This window comes from Colobus angolensis, unplaced genomic scaffold (genome assembly GCF_000951035.1).
Source record: "Colobus angolensis palliatus isolate OR3802 unplaced genomic scaffold, Cang.pa_1.0 Scaffold3, whole genome shotgun sequence".
NCBI lineage: Eukaryota > Metazoa > Chordata > Mammalia > Primates > Cercopithecidae > Colobus > Colobus angolensis.
This window is the reverse complement of record NW_012116265.1, coordinates 22523153-22542011: the sequence shown is the minus strand read 5'-3', so window position 1 is coordinate 22542011 and position 18859 is coordinate 22523153. Positions and strand designations below refer to the sequence as shown.

Below are 18859 nucleotides of genomic sequence, written 5' to 3'. Positions count from 1 at the left end.
CATCACTGCTGCTATTTGAAATGCTCTCAATTGTTTATACCACCAGCTCACTGTTTGCACGTGGGTTACTGAGGGCCTTATGTCCTTGTACATATCTCACCTTGGAATAAAAAATGAGAAATAGAATAGAGATGTAATTAATCCTACCTAATCAGTTAGGAAAATATTTTACCATCAACTTCTCACTTAGAATTCCGTACCCATAAGTTGATAAGTTGTAATCAGTCATAATCTGCAGTGATCAGTTTACTATGAATCTATTAATGTTGGCACTATATATGTCATCCTGTGAGTTGATTCATGGAATAGGTGTGCAGGACGGGTGGTTGTGTTAGAAATCCGTGTGTGTATGTGTCAGCTCTCTTTTCTCTTTTAGCCTGGTGTGAGACTACTTCTGGAAGAATGAAGGACGTATCTTGGACCATCTCTTTCTAAATGTCCAACCCTTTCAACTCTTTGTTTTCACTGCAGTGAAATGCATTGTATATAAATGAAAATCTGGTGTTAAGTATAATATTAAGTGTAGTCAGAAGACTGTGGAAATAATGTCTCTTGATGGTGATGATCATGACTTTTTCAATTGCTGCATTCTTAGTACATTAAAAAAAAGCCCTGGTGTTTTATCAGCAGAAGGAAGCCCCAGAGAATGTTTGGTATCGGTTATTTTTAAAATGTTTAGTTATTTCTTGACTAAATTTGTAAAAATGTAGGGAAGAAAATCTTCTGAAATTAATGCTAAAAGATTTACAGAATTCCTCTCTGACAGTGACGAGAGCATTCTTTAAAAAGAATATTGCCTGTATTCACCAGAATGGAAAGATCTCAGAGCAATTGAAAGAGGTATTAATTAATCTTCGTCCTCTAAACCTATTGGGACATTAACATCAGACATTTGGGGCTCTTTAAGACTAACCAGAAAGATCTGGATTTATCTCAAAAGAGAAGAAAAGACTCGACTCTTGTGATCTTGCTGTAACTTCACTGGACTCAGCAACGCTTAAACAGAGTACACTTGTGAGGTGGGTTGGGATGGACAGAGATCCAGGAGGTCAGTGTGCTGGTTTTCCTATGTGAGCCAATGTGAGAGGTGCTGCTCCCAGTTCTTGAAGCACCTCTTCAAAGTGGCTGGATAGCAATCAGCCCAACTTCCAATAACGATCAGCCTCAGGCTATCTCCGCAAAAGTGGACTGCCAGTACCCAGACAGGTGGCAGTGCCTCCCACTCTCCCACTAGGTCTGTTCTTAAATAATATTTGTGTGATAGTATCAAATTCAGAGTATTTGGAAAAAATAGTAAGTCGTCAGAATAAGGGCTAATTCTGATTTTTTCTTTGCCTACCATACATACATCTAGAGTCATAAAAACATTTGGGTGGCATTCCATCAGTTGCTCTATGTGTGTGAACAGTCCGAAAACAAAGCCACTATTGAGTTATAAATGCAAAAGAGGGATGCGAATGAATGCCAGCCTTCTGGAAATGCTATTTTTTCACTTTGGGATAACTCCAGTAACCAAATAGAATTTTCTGATACATTTGCCAAATAAGAAAGCTGAGGTTGAGAACTAGCCTGAGGTATCTTAGCTCAATATACGTTTTGGAGAGCAGGGTAAGAAAAGCAGCCTCTAAATACAAATGTAAAGGTTACATCTTGACTTTTCCTTTGGAATTAGGTTGTAACTTCCTCATAGAAGCATAAACATTTTAACGTTTGCCGTAAATATACTTCACTGGCATTACTTGTTTACTACCCCTAAGTCAAAAACTCATCAGACCCCTACATGTTGCATTAATCTTCACTGAGTTAACATTCCACTGCTGTCTCCTTTTTGCTATTTTTCTGTAACACCTCCTTCCCTTTGCAGTAAGAAAGTCAAAGCAGCTATGAAGTGAAACTATATTTGAAGTTTCTCTCTATTATGTATGTATAAGAGCCAAACTCTTCAGGTTGAAAGGAATGTGGTATTTTGTTACATTTGGATTCATGTCATTCCTTAAGCCTTACTTTGTTTTCTTTTTCATAACCAACTCTTCCCAGTCCTACCCCTTTCACATCACTTCACAATTAATTACTTTAGAATAATAGTGAGAAATTTGCAATATGTCTCAGTGGAAAAGAGTAAAGAGAAACCCATGTTATGGTACCCAGATAAATGTCTTTATTTTCTCTTATCAAAACACATTACCTGAAGTAGAGATGAGCTAGTATCCCACTAGTCTGTGGCCCCGCCATACCTGCCCCACGCATACCCTACTTTGAGACCTGGCAACCTAATGACAGTGCCAGTGGGTGGTTGGCCCATATTTCTCACAGTCTGTATAGCAACAGTGAGATCGACGATGATAACAGGAAGACTTTAGAAACCCAGCCTCTTTTTCTTCTTACCACATTTTCTGAACACTGACATCCCAAGTCTCCCTATTTGCCCCATTTCACACTAGTTAGAACAGGCATTGTCCTAAGTTCTCTCACCATCATATGTAAGATTGATGATACTCACATGGGTGTCTGGGCTTAGATATAATTCTATCACCTGTAACTCCATCCCTTTTTCTTGCATTTTAGAAGGCATATTAATTTTCAGTCTGTTACAATTGCTTTTATTAAATCATTCACAAATTTTGGCACTTCATTATTAGTGACCAACTGTTGTTCGGGTGATCTAGCCCCACCATAGTTGAGAACTCCTGACTTGGGACATCTGACATAACTATGGTACTTGTCCTGAATCCCCCTTTTCTTCTTCTTTTTCTACACCACTGATAGGGATCTTCCTTCATTCAAAACACATGTTAAGCACTCAGAGATGTAAAGATAAATAAGGCTCAGTCCTGGCCCCTTAAGGACAGAGTCTTAATTCACATTAGGGGAGACAAATACACATAAAATAACCATTCTGTATGACATGGTGTAATGGTGCAAAGAACAGACTGTCATGGGATTTGAGGAGATTCTAATCTATGAATTCAGAGCGATGATGTTGGAATCAGGCCTTTTTATGTGAGTAGCAAAGGAAGAAGGCATTCCAGGCGGAGAGAAAAAGATGAATAATGGTGTAAATGGGCGGAGTCTGAGAACTGGGACACCTCAACTGTCTCTAGAATGTAGGGTGTGTGGAGCCATTAATGGGGATGGAGATGAGGATGGGGTTTGGTCAGATGGTTCAAGGCCTTAAAGAGAGTCCCGGGGATTTGGTCCTCTATCCTATAGGCAAAGGGAAGCTTTGAATAGGCTTTTAGCAGTCAGATGACTTGATGGAAGAGGGTGGGTTGGGGCTGCTGGAGGAATGGGGTGGAGAGAGCCTGGAAATTGAGAGACCTATCAGGACACTTGTACTGACCCAGGCTGCAGGTGAGAGAACTCGGAAGCCCTTCAGCAGGTTGGAAACTAGATAGCTTCTTTGTCTTTGTGTTTTCAGGACCAGCATCAGGGTGCCTGACACACAGTTTGTGCTCAGTAAATAGTGGTTGAACTTAATTAACCCAGTTGACTATGGAAAGTAAAGAAAGAGGAAGGGAAAAAAATGGCTTCACCATGTTTAGCTTGACTAGTTACATGACTTGCAGTCTCAAGTTGTCCTGTGAATGAAGCCATTATGTGGTACAAAAAAAAATATGTTTATCTTGAGATAACAAATATAGGAAGGACAGTGTGGGGTGTTGGAGAGTGGGATAAAATGTGTTAGTCTTGAAAAGGTCTGATTTGGATTGCTGGTGAAGAGTGTCCAGTCGACATGTTTAGGAGACAGCCGGAGACAAATCTGGGCTCTCAAGTCAGATCTGCCTCTTGGGCATGGATTAATTTGGGAGTTGTACTTTTTAATGTCTATCCTTATTCTTTTTCTATTAGCAAAGCTTCTCAGCCTCCTACACCTGAAGCCCCATCCTGCCCTACTCAGAAGATAAAGAGGCACTGTGGGACAGGGCCTCTGCCAGTGAAGCAGCTTCTGTCTCAAGGCTTCAAAACTTTGACTTGGCCGGGCGCGGTGGCTCAAGCCTGTAATCCCAGCACTTTGGGAGGCCGAGACGGGCGGATCACGAGGTCAGGAGATCGAGACCATCCTGGCTAACACGGTGAAACCCCGTCTCTACTAAAAAATACAAAAAACTAGCCGGGCGAGGTGGCGGGCGCCTGTGGTCCCAGCTACACGGGAGGCTGAGGCAGGAGAATGGCGTAAACCTGGGAGGCGGAGCTTGCAGTGAGCTGAGATCCGGCCACTGCACTCCAGCCTGGGCGACAGAGCGAGACTCCGTCTCAAAAAAAAAAAAAGAAAAAAAAACTTTGACTTGCCTTAGGATAGCTTTATGTGCAAAGTTGTTTGAGCATGCAAACTCATTGCAAACTGTCTTATTTAAAAAAAAAAAAAAAAAAAAAGTCCAGGCCTTCTCTAGGGGACAGCAGTAGTTTAGCATGGAGTGCAGCGGAATTAGAGTCTAGAGATCTGGCTTGTTGTGAACTTGAATGATGACTTAGATTTCACTTCCTAAGTTATAAAATGGAAATTACCTCCCCTGCTACAAGAGTCAAGTGATTTGTGCCAGCATTTGCTTCTGAAATAAAATGCCATTGTTACTAAGGGTTAGCTTAAACCTAGTCACAACTGTCAGCACAGCGTCACTTACTCATATCCCTGTGGTTGCCATGTTGCCTACTAGAGTAGAGGAGGTAGAGGAGAAAAGTATGTCTGTCCTGACCACAAAGTTATGGTTTCTGCCTTGACAGCCAGTTGGCAATGTGAAGGACCCATAACTTTAGAAACAGATACATGAGGTGCCCATGTGGAGCACACTTCTACTATGATATTATATACATTCAGTAATTCTAGTTAAATTCAACAACTGTGGTTTTAGACATTTTTTTCATGGAGATTTTTATATGGTGATACTACTACCAACCAAAATTATAAATACTAAATAGCAAAATCTGAATATTCATTCCAGACTGTGAATAATAAAATTGGAAAACAAAGAAGCATGCAAAAAATGTACCAGTGTTACTATGGTCATATACTCTGGGAGGACTAGTGTGAGAAACTGGAATTAATTGCTATGTTAATGTCACTTGGGTTCAATTATCTTCTGCTCTGCCATACTAGGAAACTGCATAAGCAATTTAGCCCATTGAATTCTGGCAGCTTTTGGAAGCATACATGTTTTCTAGATCTTTTTTTCCCCTTTATTTTTTGACACTCACCCCCCCTCCCCTGCCCAAGGCAGTTTTCCAGCTGTTCCTCGAGGGAGTCATTTTATGGGGAAGTTTCTTTTGTAGGCTTCCAGCTGGCTTCATTTTCACTATCTCCATGAAGCCACTGTTTTTGTCACATTTATATGATTTTATCCATCATGCATTGCCTTGGGATTTTCCCTTTGAATTGTTGACTTCATGTTTTTGTATTGCATATGCAGGCTGTCTCCTGGTTCGGACATCTATGTGACGGTCTCATCCATGGCTTTAGCAAGATCCCAGTGTCGGAACTCCCCTAGCAACCTGTCTTCATCCAGTGACACTGGTTCTGTGGGAGGCACTTACAGGCAGAAGTCCATGCCCGAAGGGTAGGTATGCGTTTGTCCCATTGTACATGGTCCCTGTTGGCGTCATTTCTTTCATCTGTACTCAGACATGTAAAATGACTTCCATTCAGCCAGCCTTGATCAATTTGTAGACAAACAAAAGAGAAAATGTAGTTAATAATCCAGATAGAAAAATGGCGTCATGGCTGGTTTAAACCACTTCTTAGGAAGTTTATCATCATCTAGCCTCTACAAAGAACTCAGTGGCAAAGAAATCAAATTGCTTTAGTTTGTCCGTTGTATATATTGTTTAGTTTTACAGTTCAGATTTTGTCACTTCTTATTTACTCCAAAGTGGAAACAACACCTGTACAAGTTTAGGATGGGAATAAGAGGGAGTTAAAAAGCAAAACTGTTGAAAAGACATAAGGCCTGTTCCACCCTCCTTGGAGATTTATTTCTGAACCACACACTTTGAGGAGTTCCCACCAGGCAGGGCAGATCCAAAGAGAGGGCCCAGGTAAATGAGGAGCTCGGAGACCATGTGGGAGAAAGAACTGAGGATGTGCAAGCTGAGGATGAGAATTATATGGAGGTGAGGAGGCCACAGTAGCTTTCTTCCAGCACTCTTAGACTGGGGATCAAACTTGTCTGTAAGGACAACTAAGTCCAGTAGATGAAAGTTATAGAGAAAAAGGGTCCAGCCTATTTTGAGGAAGGTATTTCAAAGCTGTCAGCCTGCCCTGGAAAGAACTGGATGACCTCATGAGGCAGAGTCCTTGGTCACTGAATGTGTTTCATATGTCAGCCACATGATTACTTAAAACTCCTTCAAATCTAAGTGTGACTCTTAAACTAGTAAATGCTTCTCTGAACAAAGAACAATTAAGCTCTTCAAAAACAGCACCAAGTAAAATTTAGAACAAGTTTTATCTTAGCTCCTCAGGACTGGGTATCCCTTATACTCTGGCATACAATAAATTGGGGGTGGGGGCATATATGAGAAATGAAATTAAAAGTTCATCAGATGAAAATGTTTTCCAAAGCAGGGTTTAAAGATAGTCTTACCTTATTGTTTATTTAAAACCAAAGGGCCAGAAAAATATCCAGCTTTAAGTTCAGAGGTTTAAAAGGTTCAGAGGTTTAAAAGTTTACACTGCTACCAAAAACTAAAAGCAAACTGGGCACTGTGGTCCCAGATACTTGATAGGCTAAGGCAGGAGAAGGTCCCTTAAGGCCAAGAATATGAGTCCAGCCTGGACAACATAGGCCTGTCTCTTAAAAAATAAAAAAGTAAAAGCATGATTAGAATCCATTTCTAACTTGCATCTCCATGCCTTTTAAAAAAGTCTTAGTACAAATTTAGAATAGGATCACAAATAGGTATATTTACTCTTGTGAATGAAACAAGGACCCTTAGGGAGGAGATGGTGAAAAGTGTAATTGTGAGTCCTTTTTTTAAATGACCACTTTAACCAATTAGAAGTTTTCATAAATCAAGGTTTTTATTTTTAGTAAATGCTGCATCAGTGTGTGAGATAGCTTTGCTTAGTGAGTCTTGTGATGGGGTATGTAAATGAAAAGAATTTTGAAACAGTAACTGGGGAGATGATATAATAAGAGTTTTATTGGCGGGGCGCGGTGGCTCACGCCTGTAATCCCAGCACTTTAGGAGGCCGAGGCGGGTGGATCGCGAGGTCAGGAGATCAAGACCATCCTGGCTAACACGGTGAAACCCTATCTCTACTAAAAATACAAAAAATTAGCCGGGCATGGTGGCGGGCACCTGTAGTCCCAGCTGCTCGGGGGTCTGAGGCAGGAGAATGGTGTGAACCCGGGAGGCGGAGCTTGAAGTGAGCCGAGATTGCGCCACTGCACTCCAGCCCGGGGGCCAGAGTGAGACTCCGTCTCAAAAAAAAAACATGAGTTTTATTAAGATAAATGTTTTTTCTAGCCCCTTCTACTTTGCAGATGCTTTATATAGATTTTTCTCCTTGGATTCTTATAATGAAATTGCCGTTTTACACATCAATTGAGGCAAAAATTCAGTGACTTTGTTCAGTCATATTTGGTGGGGGTTGGAACTTGGCCTCAGGTCTTCTTATTGTTTATCTCCTGCCTTTCCGGTGTACTACTTGCTGGTTTTACCCATACATGTATCAGCCTATAGCAAGGAGACACCCACGAGCATGAGTTCCTCCAGGCCCATCTCAAGCCATCCTCCCACCTCAGCCTCCTGAGTAACTGGGACTGTAGTGGCCACCACCCCCGGCTGATTTTTTTATTTTATGTAGAGCCTGGGGTCTCACACTGTAGCCGAGGCAGGTCTCGACTCTTGTCCTCAAGTGATCCTCCTGTCTCTGCCTCCCAAAATGCTGGGATTACAGGCATGAGCCACTGCTCCTAGCCCCTGTTTGGTCTTTTATTGTGTAGATTATGCATAAGTTCATTAGTAACCACATATAAATTAGTAAATTTCCATATGAATGTTTAAATTCTACACTCTGGCACTTTTTCATGGGCTCAGTCAGTATTTAATTTGTTGATATTGCTAGTCAAGGCATATGCTTTAATTAAGCATGTATTATTATTTTACAAAGGGAAAAATAAAACTGGCTCACTAAATAGCTAAATGTTCTTTCCAGAAATAAACATTTCCCTTTATTTTTTGCCAGTTTACCTGCTTCCAAATTGCCCTTCCCAGAGGCAGTTTAAAATTTATACAGTTTGAACATGGTTTCTACATGATCTAAATGATAGTAATCTTTGTATTTCAGACCACAAAGCAAGTTCTCAGAAAATACTTGTTCCAAGAACCACTGACTTAATGATTTAGTAAACTACAAAGTTAAGAGGAACAAACCTCCACAATATACCATTTGGAAGATATATATGGAACATTAATATTTAGATTGTGAACTTTTTCTTTTGGCTGTGAATAAGTCTGAACTTGGCTGTACGAGGGCTTAGAAAATTTTGGTTTCTTACACTACATACCTTAGGTTAGCTCAGTCCTAATGGCTTCCGCCCTCGTTGTTACAAGTTTGTTTACATAGCATTCATACCTTTTTGAGCAGAGTGGTGTATATTGACCACAACATACACATTTCCACACCCACATAAATACAAACCAGGGTGTGTATACAAGTACAGACACGTAAGCAAAAACCAGTAGTGCCTGTCATTAAAATTTAGTTGATTACACCCAGGACTGCCTTCCCCTCATGGGTAAGGTCCCTGATGTTGTCTTTGCCTTTGCGGAAATCACCACAGGTTTGGAGTGAGCCGCAGATCCCCGGCCTCCATTGACAGGCAGAACACCCAGTCAGATATCAGTGGCAGCGGAAAATCCACACCTAGCTGGCAAAGAAGTGAGGATAGCATTGCTGACCAGATGGGTAAGTAATCAATTTCTACAAGAAGCAAGTTGCTTTTACAAGGTGACTTAGGTCACCTCTTGACGATGTTATCAAAACATTGTTATAAAAGACAGCCCTAGTTAATAAATATGAATTAGAATTAAGTCTCTGTTAGATTATGTATAAGTGAAAGCAGTAAATAAGACCTAAGAGAAAAGGAATTCTAAGTGACCCCAAATTCAAAAGTGGAAAGGGGGTAAGAATTATTTTCAGCACCTAAATTAAAACACCAGACTACCAAACTAAGTGCCTTCCTCCTCCTTGTTAATTTGTTTTTGCCTAGAATAAGTACCTTGAGAGATTGCTTGGTATACTTAATGTCAAGTTAAAAAACAAGACTATGAACAAAGTGGGAAAGAGATACAATTATTGTTGAGTCATATCTGTAGCTTGCTTAGAATCTCTTTCCTCCCTGATGTGCTTTTAAAAAAAATTCTTCTCACTCTGCTATTAAGCTGTCAGCTAAGGAAATGTCTTAGCAGGACGAAACAGCTGGGTAGAAGAGATTTGCATTAGCAAGCTCGCACCCGGATTTCTACTGCATAGCCCTTTCTTTCTATATATGTGTTGTTTCAGTGATACCATAACACTGGTTGATACAATAACATTTTGCCATGAAACAAGATTTTCAACACAGGAGCCTCAGGGATTTGGTACCAACGCAGTTGATGCATCATTAACTTGAATCTAGATTGTTAGACTGTTGGATTTTTTCCTCCTTTATTTCATCTCTAGTTGCATCAAAGTAGGATAAAAAAGGTGTACATTTCAGGGCTGAAAAAGATAACCTTATAAAGCAAGACCCATCTGTTAATCTTCTCTGCAAATTCATTGTTCTGTCCTGTTTTAATGACTGTGCCCAAGTAAATGTACTAACCATGGACGTAGCAAGGAGTGGAGATGTGTTGCACCAAGACAGGGGTTGAGGAAGAGAAATGGAGTTCCTAGGTTCTGAAGATATGCTTTGTTCCAGTAGCTTCAGTGAGATGTGCCTTGTTATTGAAGCCATCTGTCATTCTCCACTCTTATCCCACCCACCCCCACACAGAAAACCTGAGCATATTCTGATCTGCTTTTCTACTCTTGACAGAATGTTTTAAATCCCATATGTTTTGATACTGTTGAGATGGTAATGACAGATGTGAAAAGGATCCCTTCTTCAGCATGACTTTAGCAACCTTTTTTGGCTCCTGGTGCAGGCTTTGAACAAGGCTGCCAGCAAGCCCTTTGTGAGGCGTGCAGTGTCATGCCTGCCACACAGAATGAGAAGGGATGGAAAGGGTAATTACAAGGTTCTTCCTAGACCCTTGTTCATTCTCTCACACTAACCTCCCTCTGGTGTTTTTTTCCCTGCATCCACTTTACTTTAGTGCCATCCCACTCTTAACAGATAAGACTTAAAAATGAATGTAGGTGAATTTTTAAAACGTATTTGTTCATCTTTTTTGTACGGTGTACCTTTTTTAAAAATAAGATACCCCTGAAGTCTGCCAAAGAAACCTTTCACCACAGTACAAGAGGTCCAAGTGGTGGCCTTTCACCATTGAAAATCTAACCCTTCAAATAAAATATTAAAATAATTTTAAAAATAATTTTTGATATCCCAGCATTCCAGAAAAATAACCCAGCCTTTCCTAACTGGCACATCAGACGGAATCAGAAGGCTTAGCTGGTATAAGCCATTCCAGGGAGAAGTCAAGAAAAATAATTGTTGCATTTTTATTACTCAGTACCCAATATTGAGTATATAATGGGCTGACCTTTCTCTACTCAGTTTATAAGAACAACATTCTCTAATGACTTGCACTGATGGAGAATGTTTACGAGGTTCTTATTGGTTAGGCATCAGGGTGTTATATCAACAGGTACCCTCCTGACAGTGGAGACAGGAGTTTAGCTTACTGACTTGGCTCACTTATCTTTATGGCTGTTTGCTTTTCTGCCTCTGCTTTTGGAAATGGTTGAGAGTCAGAGTCAAGGAGTATTTTGCCCTGTCCTCTATGTGTTAGGAAGGGTGTTTCAGAAGCCCAGGATTCTTGCTATTAGCTATAGTGGTATTATGGAGGATAAATTCTCATCTCTCACTTATGGAACCCCATCTTGAACGCCAGCTTGGAGTCCCAAAGGAAGCAATTGTTTTAAGTAAACTAGTTGCTGTGTGTCTTTTCTGTTGTGCTCAGCTTACAGTTATAGAGGACCTCAGGATTTCAATTCTTTTGTCCTCGAGCAGCATGAATATACAGGTAAAATATTTCCAAAGTGTCATGGTAAGTAACACGTGATTGCATCCATGCCTGTCTAGGTAATGTAGACCAAGCTAGGTTAGCCACACTTGGCAATGAATGAATTTCATAAATTTAATTCATACAATCCAAATTTTTCCCCCAAACCAAAAGTTGATTCTGAACTTTGCTGCGTTGTTCATGGCCTTTGGTTTGGTGGTACTTGGCTATGCTAATGTGTATGACGTGACAAGTTGTCACCAGCTGCAAGCTTTATCCATCAGCCACTTAAGTTTCTGACCTGCTGTCTATCATATAGACTCTTAACAAGCTTACTGCTGAAATGCAGAGTTTGCTGGTCAGTGAACTGAAAGATGCAATGGCAAGCCATCTTCATTTGTCACCATGTGCTTGTTTCTGCTTAGTGCCTGCACCATAATGTCCTATGCTGTATTCCAGAGCCAACATGCCATCTCCCAGCAGTATCAAAGGTACTGCCAGCTTTCCGAGAGAGCCCCAGTGGGAGATTAATGCGGCAGGATCCAGTGGTTCATTTGTCTCCAAACAAACAAGGGCATGTAAGTTAACTGTAAACTTAAAAAAATATTAGGTTCCTAGCAGTGTACCTTCCTTGCGCTGTGAAAATGCTCTGCTCTTTCCTCTACATGGCCAAAGAGGAAGTCATTCTAGCAAAGGGTGGTCGTTTGCTGCCATGGCCTTGCAGTTTCTGCTGCTATGGCATTTAGATTGCTTTGAGATAAATTGTAACTCCTCATTGCTGTGCTTCTGCCACACCCACAGGTCTGGTCATCTGATTCAATCACTAACAATCCTGGAATGTTAGGAATGGAAATGTATTAGAAGTTGATTTTATTTGCTTACACAATTGCAAGCATGAGATGTGGTTAGAGTGTCAGTCCTGCTCCAACCATGGGAGGACTCCAGCAGAACTGATGCTCCAACCATATCTTTGACTCTGCTGCAAAAGGAGGTATAGGAGACAGACAGCTTCCCCTGTGCTTCCTCTACCGCTTCTCCTATCTTTCACAGCCATACACATTTCATCCTTTTGCTATAGTAATACACAATTCCTTCTCACTTACAGTAAAATTGGGAATATGAGGTTATCATTCTCCAACCCCCCTCTTATCTTTTTTTTTCTCACTCCTCTTCCCTGATACTGCTATTGGGATGGGACACCCTCCTCATGCGGTTGATTTCCTTGGTGTGTCTGTTCACTGGAATGTGTATGTTTATATTCACGTCATTCTATAGAATGAGGAAATACTGTATTTCATGCTTACTAGTTCACTATGGAAGATGCCCAGAGAACTTTAAATGAGTGATGCATGTAAGTTTTGCTGTAGAAAAATGAATATTGAGCCAAAAAAAAAACAAGAGTGAGCATGCCCTGCACTTTGCTCTGAAGAAGAAGATTTGCTGAGGAAAATCTTTCTTTTTTTTTTTTTAATTATGAGATGGAGTCTCGCTTTGTCGCCCAGGCTGGAGTGCAGTGGCGCGAACTCAGCTCACTGCACCCAGCCTACTGAGCAAAATCTTTCTATGAGGAAAATATTTACTGAGGCAAGTTGTGACAATGTGATATTGTCTCAATTCTACTTGTAAATGATAGATTATCCCAATTGATCTATAAATTTCTCCTCATTAATAATTTTTATACTGATTACATGGTAAAATAATATTTTGGACAGGTTGGGCTAGATAAAATATATTATTAAAATTAATTTCACATGTTTCTTTTCTACTTTTTAAAATTTGGCTACTAGAAAATTAAAAATTACATGTATAGTTCCCATTATGTTTCTGTAGAAATGTATTATATACTTTTCACTCTTGGTACATCTCAATTCAAACCAGCCATGTTAGAAGTACTCAATAGCCACACATGACTAAGGGTCACCAGATTTCCCAGCACAAGTCTGGAGCTAAAGAAGTTCTGTCCTATTAAGAATAAATGAAGGTTTTATTACAGCACTTAGTAAGTTGTTATTGAGGAAAACTAGAGTAACACCAATAAAGTAACTGGGATTGATTCTTTTTGCAAGGGGAAGAGATGTTTCACTTTGAGATGAAACTGGTGACTGGGTGTGGTGGCTTACCCCTGTAATCCTGGTACTTTGGGAGGCTGAGGCAGGTGGATCACTTGAGGTCAGGAGTTTGAGACCAGCCTGGCCAATATGATGAAACCATCTCTACTAAAAATACAAGAAATTAGCCAGGTGTGGTGGCACACGTCTTACTCCTGCCCCTCCCCTTAGCCAATGAAGAGCTTGCTCCTTCCTCCACCAAAAGACACACACACAAACACATGCACACACGCAGTTCCTTCTCTCTTCTTTTCTCTTAATCTCCATCATCCAGACTTCCTGCCTCCCTCTAATTTAAAATATTACTTTATTCAGATATCTTTTAAATTCTTATTTCTTTGGGAAACTCTATAAAATATTCTTTCTAAGCATCTAAGCCAGCATATAGAAAGAGTTCCATACAGTTTTTAAATTGAGATATAATTCACATACCATAGTATTTACCCATTTAAAATATACCATTGAGTGGTTTTTAGCAGCGTATTCAGAGTTGTGCAGCCAGCACTGCCTGATTCCTGGGCATTTTCATCACCACCACTGACTGCTTGTCATCCCCTCGAAGACCTAGACAGTCACCAGTTTCTCTCTCTGGATTTGCCTACTCTGGACATTTCATACAAATGAAATTATACAATATGTGGCCTTTTGAGCCTGGCTTCTTTTGCTGATTATGTTCCCAAGATTCATCCATGTAGCATGAATCAGTACTTCGTTCCCTTTCATAGCTGAGTAATATTCCATTTTATGGATATACCCTATTTTTTAATCCATGTATTAGTTGATGGACATTTGGATTTTTTGTTTGTTTTACTTTTTGACTACTATGAATAATTCAGCTGTAAACATCCATGTACAATGAAACATGCATTTTTATTTCTCTTGGGTATATACTAACATAGAATTGCAGCTGTTTTCCCATAGTTACCACCCCATTTTATATTCCCAACATTACCAACATTCATTATCATCTGCCTTTTTGATTATAGCCAAAGTGGCATCTCATTGTGGTTTTGATTCATATTTCCCTAATAACTAATGGTATTGAATATTTTTTGATGTGCTTGTTGGACATTTGTTTTTTTGGTGTTTGGTTTTTTTTTTTTTTTTGAGAAATGACTATTCGAATCATTTGCCCATTGTTTAATTGGGCTATTTGAAGCACAAAAGTTTTAAATTTTTATGACGTCCAATTTATTTTTTTATTTTGTTTCATATGTTTTTGTTGTCATAGCTAAGAAACCATTTTATAACTGGAGGTCCCGAAGACTTACACATGTTTTCTTGTAAGAGCTTTATAGTTTTAGCTTTTACATTTAGATCTTTGATCATTTGTGAGTTTATTTTTCTGTGTGGTAAGGATCCAACTTTATTCTTTCCTTTTTTTTTTTTCTTTTTTTTTTTTTTTTTTTTGAGACAAGGTATCGCTCTGTCACCCAGGCTGGAATGCAGTGCAGTGGCATAATCTCAGCTCACCATAGCCTAAACTTCCCAGGCTCAAGCGATCCTCCCACCTCAGCCTCATGTATAACTGGGACTACAGGCAGGCACCACCACGCCTGGCTATTTTTGAATTTTTTGTAGAAATGGGGTTTTGCTGTGTTACCGAGACTGGTTTTGAACTCCTGAGCTGAAGCAATCCACCTGCCCTGGCCTCCCAAAGTGCTGGGACTAGTGCTCTTTTCACCTGACTTCCTAAGTGACCCAGACAATTATACCCCAGCTAACCCCCTAAACACCCAACCTCATATTAAACCTGAATGGTACTTTTTAGTTTCATATGCAATTCTATGATCTATTCCTAACAAACTAGGAGGCATATTAACACTTCTGTTATCACTCCTTATCCTGGCACTCATCCCTGCACTATAGGCATGAGCCGCTGCTCCAGTTCCAACTTTATTTTTTGCATATGAATATTCAGTTGTATCACCATCGTTTCATGATAAACCTAATTTTTTTCCCATTGAATTACCTTGGCACCTCTATATAAATTTTACCTCAAAGCGTGTCTTAGAAGGCTGTCTCCTCAATAGAGGCTAGTTGGGGAAGGAGAGCTCTCTAGGAATAAGTCTTATATTCAGCCTTCTATTTACTCTGAACAAATAGGGCTTTTAGAATTAACATGCTTTCTAATTATAATCCCTTTGGAAATGTCATTTCCTTTCTATTTTAATATACTAAAACTTTAATGACAATTTAAATTTCTTCCTTATTAGTATTGATACTTTAGCATAAATCAAATAATGAAAAACAAGATAAAAAAAAAAAAACACGTTTCTAGTACTCTTTGCCACGGCTACTTCTGAGTGGACTAGAGTGACATAGGTTCCCTGTCTTACTGTGACTTGTCATTATTGGAACTTTTAGGCCTTCATAACTAGAAACTAATCACAGTGTCATTTCTGTTACTCTGTTGTTCAGGAAGCAAAACTTCACACTCAAATAAATCCTGCTTCTCTTGCAGTCTGATAGCCACTACTCGAGCCACTCCAGTAGCAATACTCTCTCCAGCAATGCGTCAAGTGCCCACAGTGATGAGAAGTGGTACGATGGGGACCGCACAGAATCCGAACTCAACAGCTATAACTATCTGCAAGGCACCTCTGCTGACAGTGGCATTGACACCACCTCTTATGGCCCCAGCCACGGCAGCACAGCCTCCCTGGGGGCTGCCACATCATCACCTCGCTCAGGGACAGGCAAGGAGAAAGTGGCACCCCTATGGCACAGCTCCAGTGAAGTAATCTCCATGGCAGATCGGACTTTGGAGACAGAGAGCCACGGCCTAGACCGGAAAGCAGAGTCTTCCCTGAGCTTAGACATACACAGCAAGAGCCAAGCCGGCTCGAGCCCTCTGACAAGGGAGAACAGCACCTTCAGTATAAACGATGCTGCTTCCCACACAAGGTAACCACCCTTCCCCGCTGTCTCTCCAATGCCCAGCACAGACCTAAGCCCAGTTCCCTGGCCTCAGCCCACTTTACTTTGCTCAATAGTGTATAAGAAAAGGAGGTTTTTCTGCAGTGACAATTATTTTTATATGTTTAATGTCTTTTACTTGCCTTAAAAATACTTTAATCCTGCAATTTTAGTGCATTATTTTAAACTGTGAGAAAATCTTGCAGATTCATTTTTTTAAGTTGGATTTGATTTTTTTTTTTTTAATTTTCCTGGCTACCACAATTTGAGAGGAAATTTGTAATTTTGTAATGTTGGCTTTTGGTGAGTGATAGGGAATATATATTGGGACAAGCTTTTGAAGACTACGTTTTAAAAATATTGACCATATTTTTAAGAGAAAGGGGTCTTTTCTGAGTAACAGAGCATCGTTTATGATGCCAAGCACGTCCTTTTACATGCCTCTGTAGCCGAGAACCTCACTTACCTGATATTTGCATAGTAACTTTTTTTTCAGTAATTGGCTCCTGGCAGCGATGGGTTGAGAGTAGGGGATGTCCAACACAAACGTGTAGCTAAAATTAGACACACCTTTCAGAATAGGAAAGTACACATTCCCCTGTGTCCTTGGAGATCACACCTCTAGATAAAGTAAATACTATTTGTCAATTCCTCTTGATTTGAGCGTAAAATCCCAAATGTGACAAGATCCATATAGGGAAGAAGGAGTCCATCACTGTCTTTTTAGGCCTGTTAATCTGTGTGTGCTTTCTCCTTTTACCTTCAATTGTTGTCAGTCATTGATCAGTGTGTGAGAGCATCTAGCCTTGCTATCTTCTGGGTCCGTTATGATTATGACCTCAAGAGAAATGGTAAAGGCTGGGCATGGTGGCTTGCACCTGTAATCCCAGCACTTTGGGAGGCCGAGGTGGGCAGATCACTTGAGGTCAGGAGTTTGAGACCAGTTCGGCCAACATGGTGAAACCCCATCTCTACTAAAATACAGAAATTAGCCGGGCATGGTGGTGGGCACCTGCAATCCCAGCTACTTAGGAGGCTGAGGCAGGAGAATTGCTTGAACCCGGGAGGCAGAGGTTGCAGTGAGCCAAGATCATGCAGCTGCAGTCCAGCTTGGGCAACAGAGTGAGACTCTGTCTCAAAAAAAGAAAAAGAGAAAGAAAGAAAGAAATAGAGAGAGAGAGAGAAAAGAAAAGAAAAGAGAAAAATAATAGAGAGGCTTAATTTAGTTTTTATTTTTCAAATGGAAATCCAGGCCCATAATCTGTCAGTAAACCCCAGATAACCTTAAGGAGAGAGGACATCCTCTACTTAATTTCTACTTAATTTAGATTCCTTTCACTTGACCAGCTAAGTATTCTGTTTTCTCATGGAGTTTCTATCGTTACTTATCATTGAGTTTCCCTTCATTTAAAATGTCAGGCCCTGTGGTATGAAGCTGAAGCCTTTCACGAGTGTTGTTTCTGTTTACTGCTACCACATTGCAGATCTCAAAATGGTGGTGATAGGTCTGGAAACTCCATGGCTTCCAAGCAAAATGAAATTGGGAAAGTAGTCTCAGTATTCTTGAGTACTATGTATTCTGTTCCACAATTAAGATAGTAGATTGTTTGATGCAAATGGTGTAAGAGATGCGTTTGCCAAAGTAGAATAGGAAGTGGGCATCAGATGCCATAATCATATAGACAGAATCACACAAGACACTAGCTGGCTGTTCTTGGCACATCCCCATCTGAGTAGATGGTGCATTGACTTAGAACATTTTGCAGATCTGAAGAGTTTCTCTCTGGTTTTTAAGTTTAGTTTGACTCCTATTTCTTTGGTTTTCAATCTGTCATTTTCAAAAGAGGACACCTTTTTTCAAGAATATCTTCCATCTGAAAATATTTCTGTGGTCCAGTGTGATGGCAGAAGAAAGTTGGTTATAGAGATCTTGTCTCAAATGGCATCACCATGGAGTGAGGTTGGAAAGAGCTGGGCCCCTGAAACCAAAGCACAGAATGTGCGGCTGTCCCATTATCTAACAGATCCCAGGGGATCAACAAAGCTCCCTGAAAAAAGCACCTGAGTTTGCATTATCTGAATGTGCTGACTGGAGCTGCCTGAAGGCCTCAAAGGATTATCTAAATTTTCTGCTTCTAACTGGAAGAATGCAGAATCATTGAAATCATCCTTTAGAAATAACTCTCCTATTGAAAGTCAAACTTACTAGAGAAGAGAAGAATGTGGCCGTTCAGGGAGGGTGGCAGAGCTTCTCACCCACTCATTTGTTGAGTCACATTCACATTTCTAGACTGTGGTAAGTAGGGATGTTTTGAGACTTTGGTATGTTGATCTTGGCAGAGTGAGTGGATAATCAGAGCTTTAGCAGCCTGCCTTTTCTGGAGGAAAGGGGACTTAGCCACCAAATGCACATTGCTATAGAAAAACTAAAATCACAGCAAATTAGAGTGTTTGTGTCCTCAGAAGACAGGAACAGCAATTAATGTAGAGATGTCTTGACAGTGCTTAAAAGAGCTTGTACCTGGGACTCAGTGACAAAGTCTAAATTACAGTGATTAAGTTTCACTGCATCTTTCTGGCTGGGCTCCATTCCTACCGCCTCTGTCCTCTAGTTTCCCTCTTGATGATCATGCAGATTTTGTGTAGCTCCTCATGAGAGCTGCATTAATACAGGTTGGTAA

The 18859-nt window shown here is 40.3% G+C and overlaps 1 protein-coding gene across 4 annotated transcripts in view; it reads left to right on the top strand.

Annotated features, from left to right (window-relative positions):
* The window catches only part of SIPA1L1 (signal-induced proliferation-associated 1 like 1), a 221344-nt gene that overhangs the window by 176193 nt on the left and 26292 nt on the right, over positions 1 to 18859 (top strand). For 3 of the 4 annotated variants that reach the window (XM_011949634.1, XM_011949635.1, XM_011949636.1), the window contains 4 exons: positions 5406 to 5552; positions 8784 to 8908; positions 11611 to 11729; positions 15724 to 16166. In XM_011949634.1, the coding sequence (XP_011805024.1) occupies positions 5406 to 5552; positions 8784 to 8908; positions 11611 to 11729; positions 15724 to 16166 (834 nt within the window). Of the gene's footprint in view, positions 1 to 5405; positions 5553 to 8783; positions 8909 to 11109; positions 11173 to 11610; positions 11730 to 15723; positions 16167 to 18859 lie in introns of all 4 variants that reach the window. The other variant, XM_011949633.1, reaches the window with a different exon arrangement.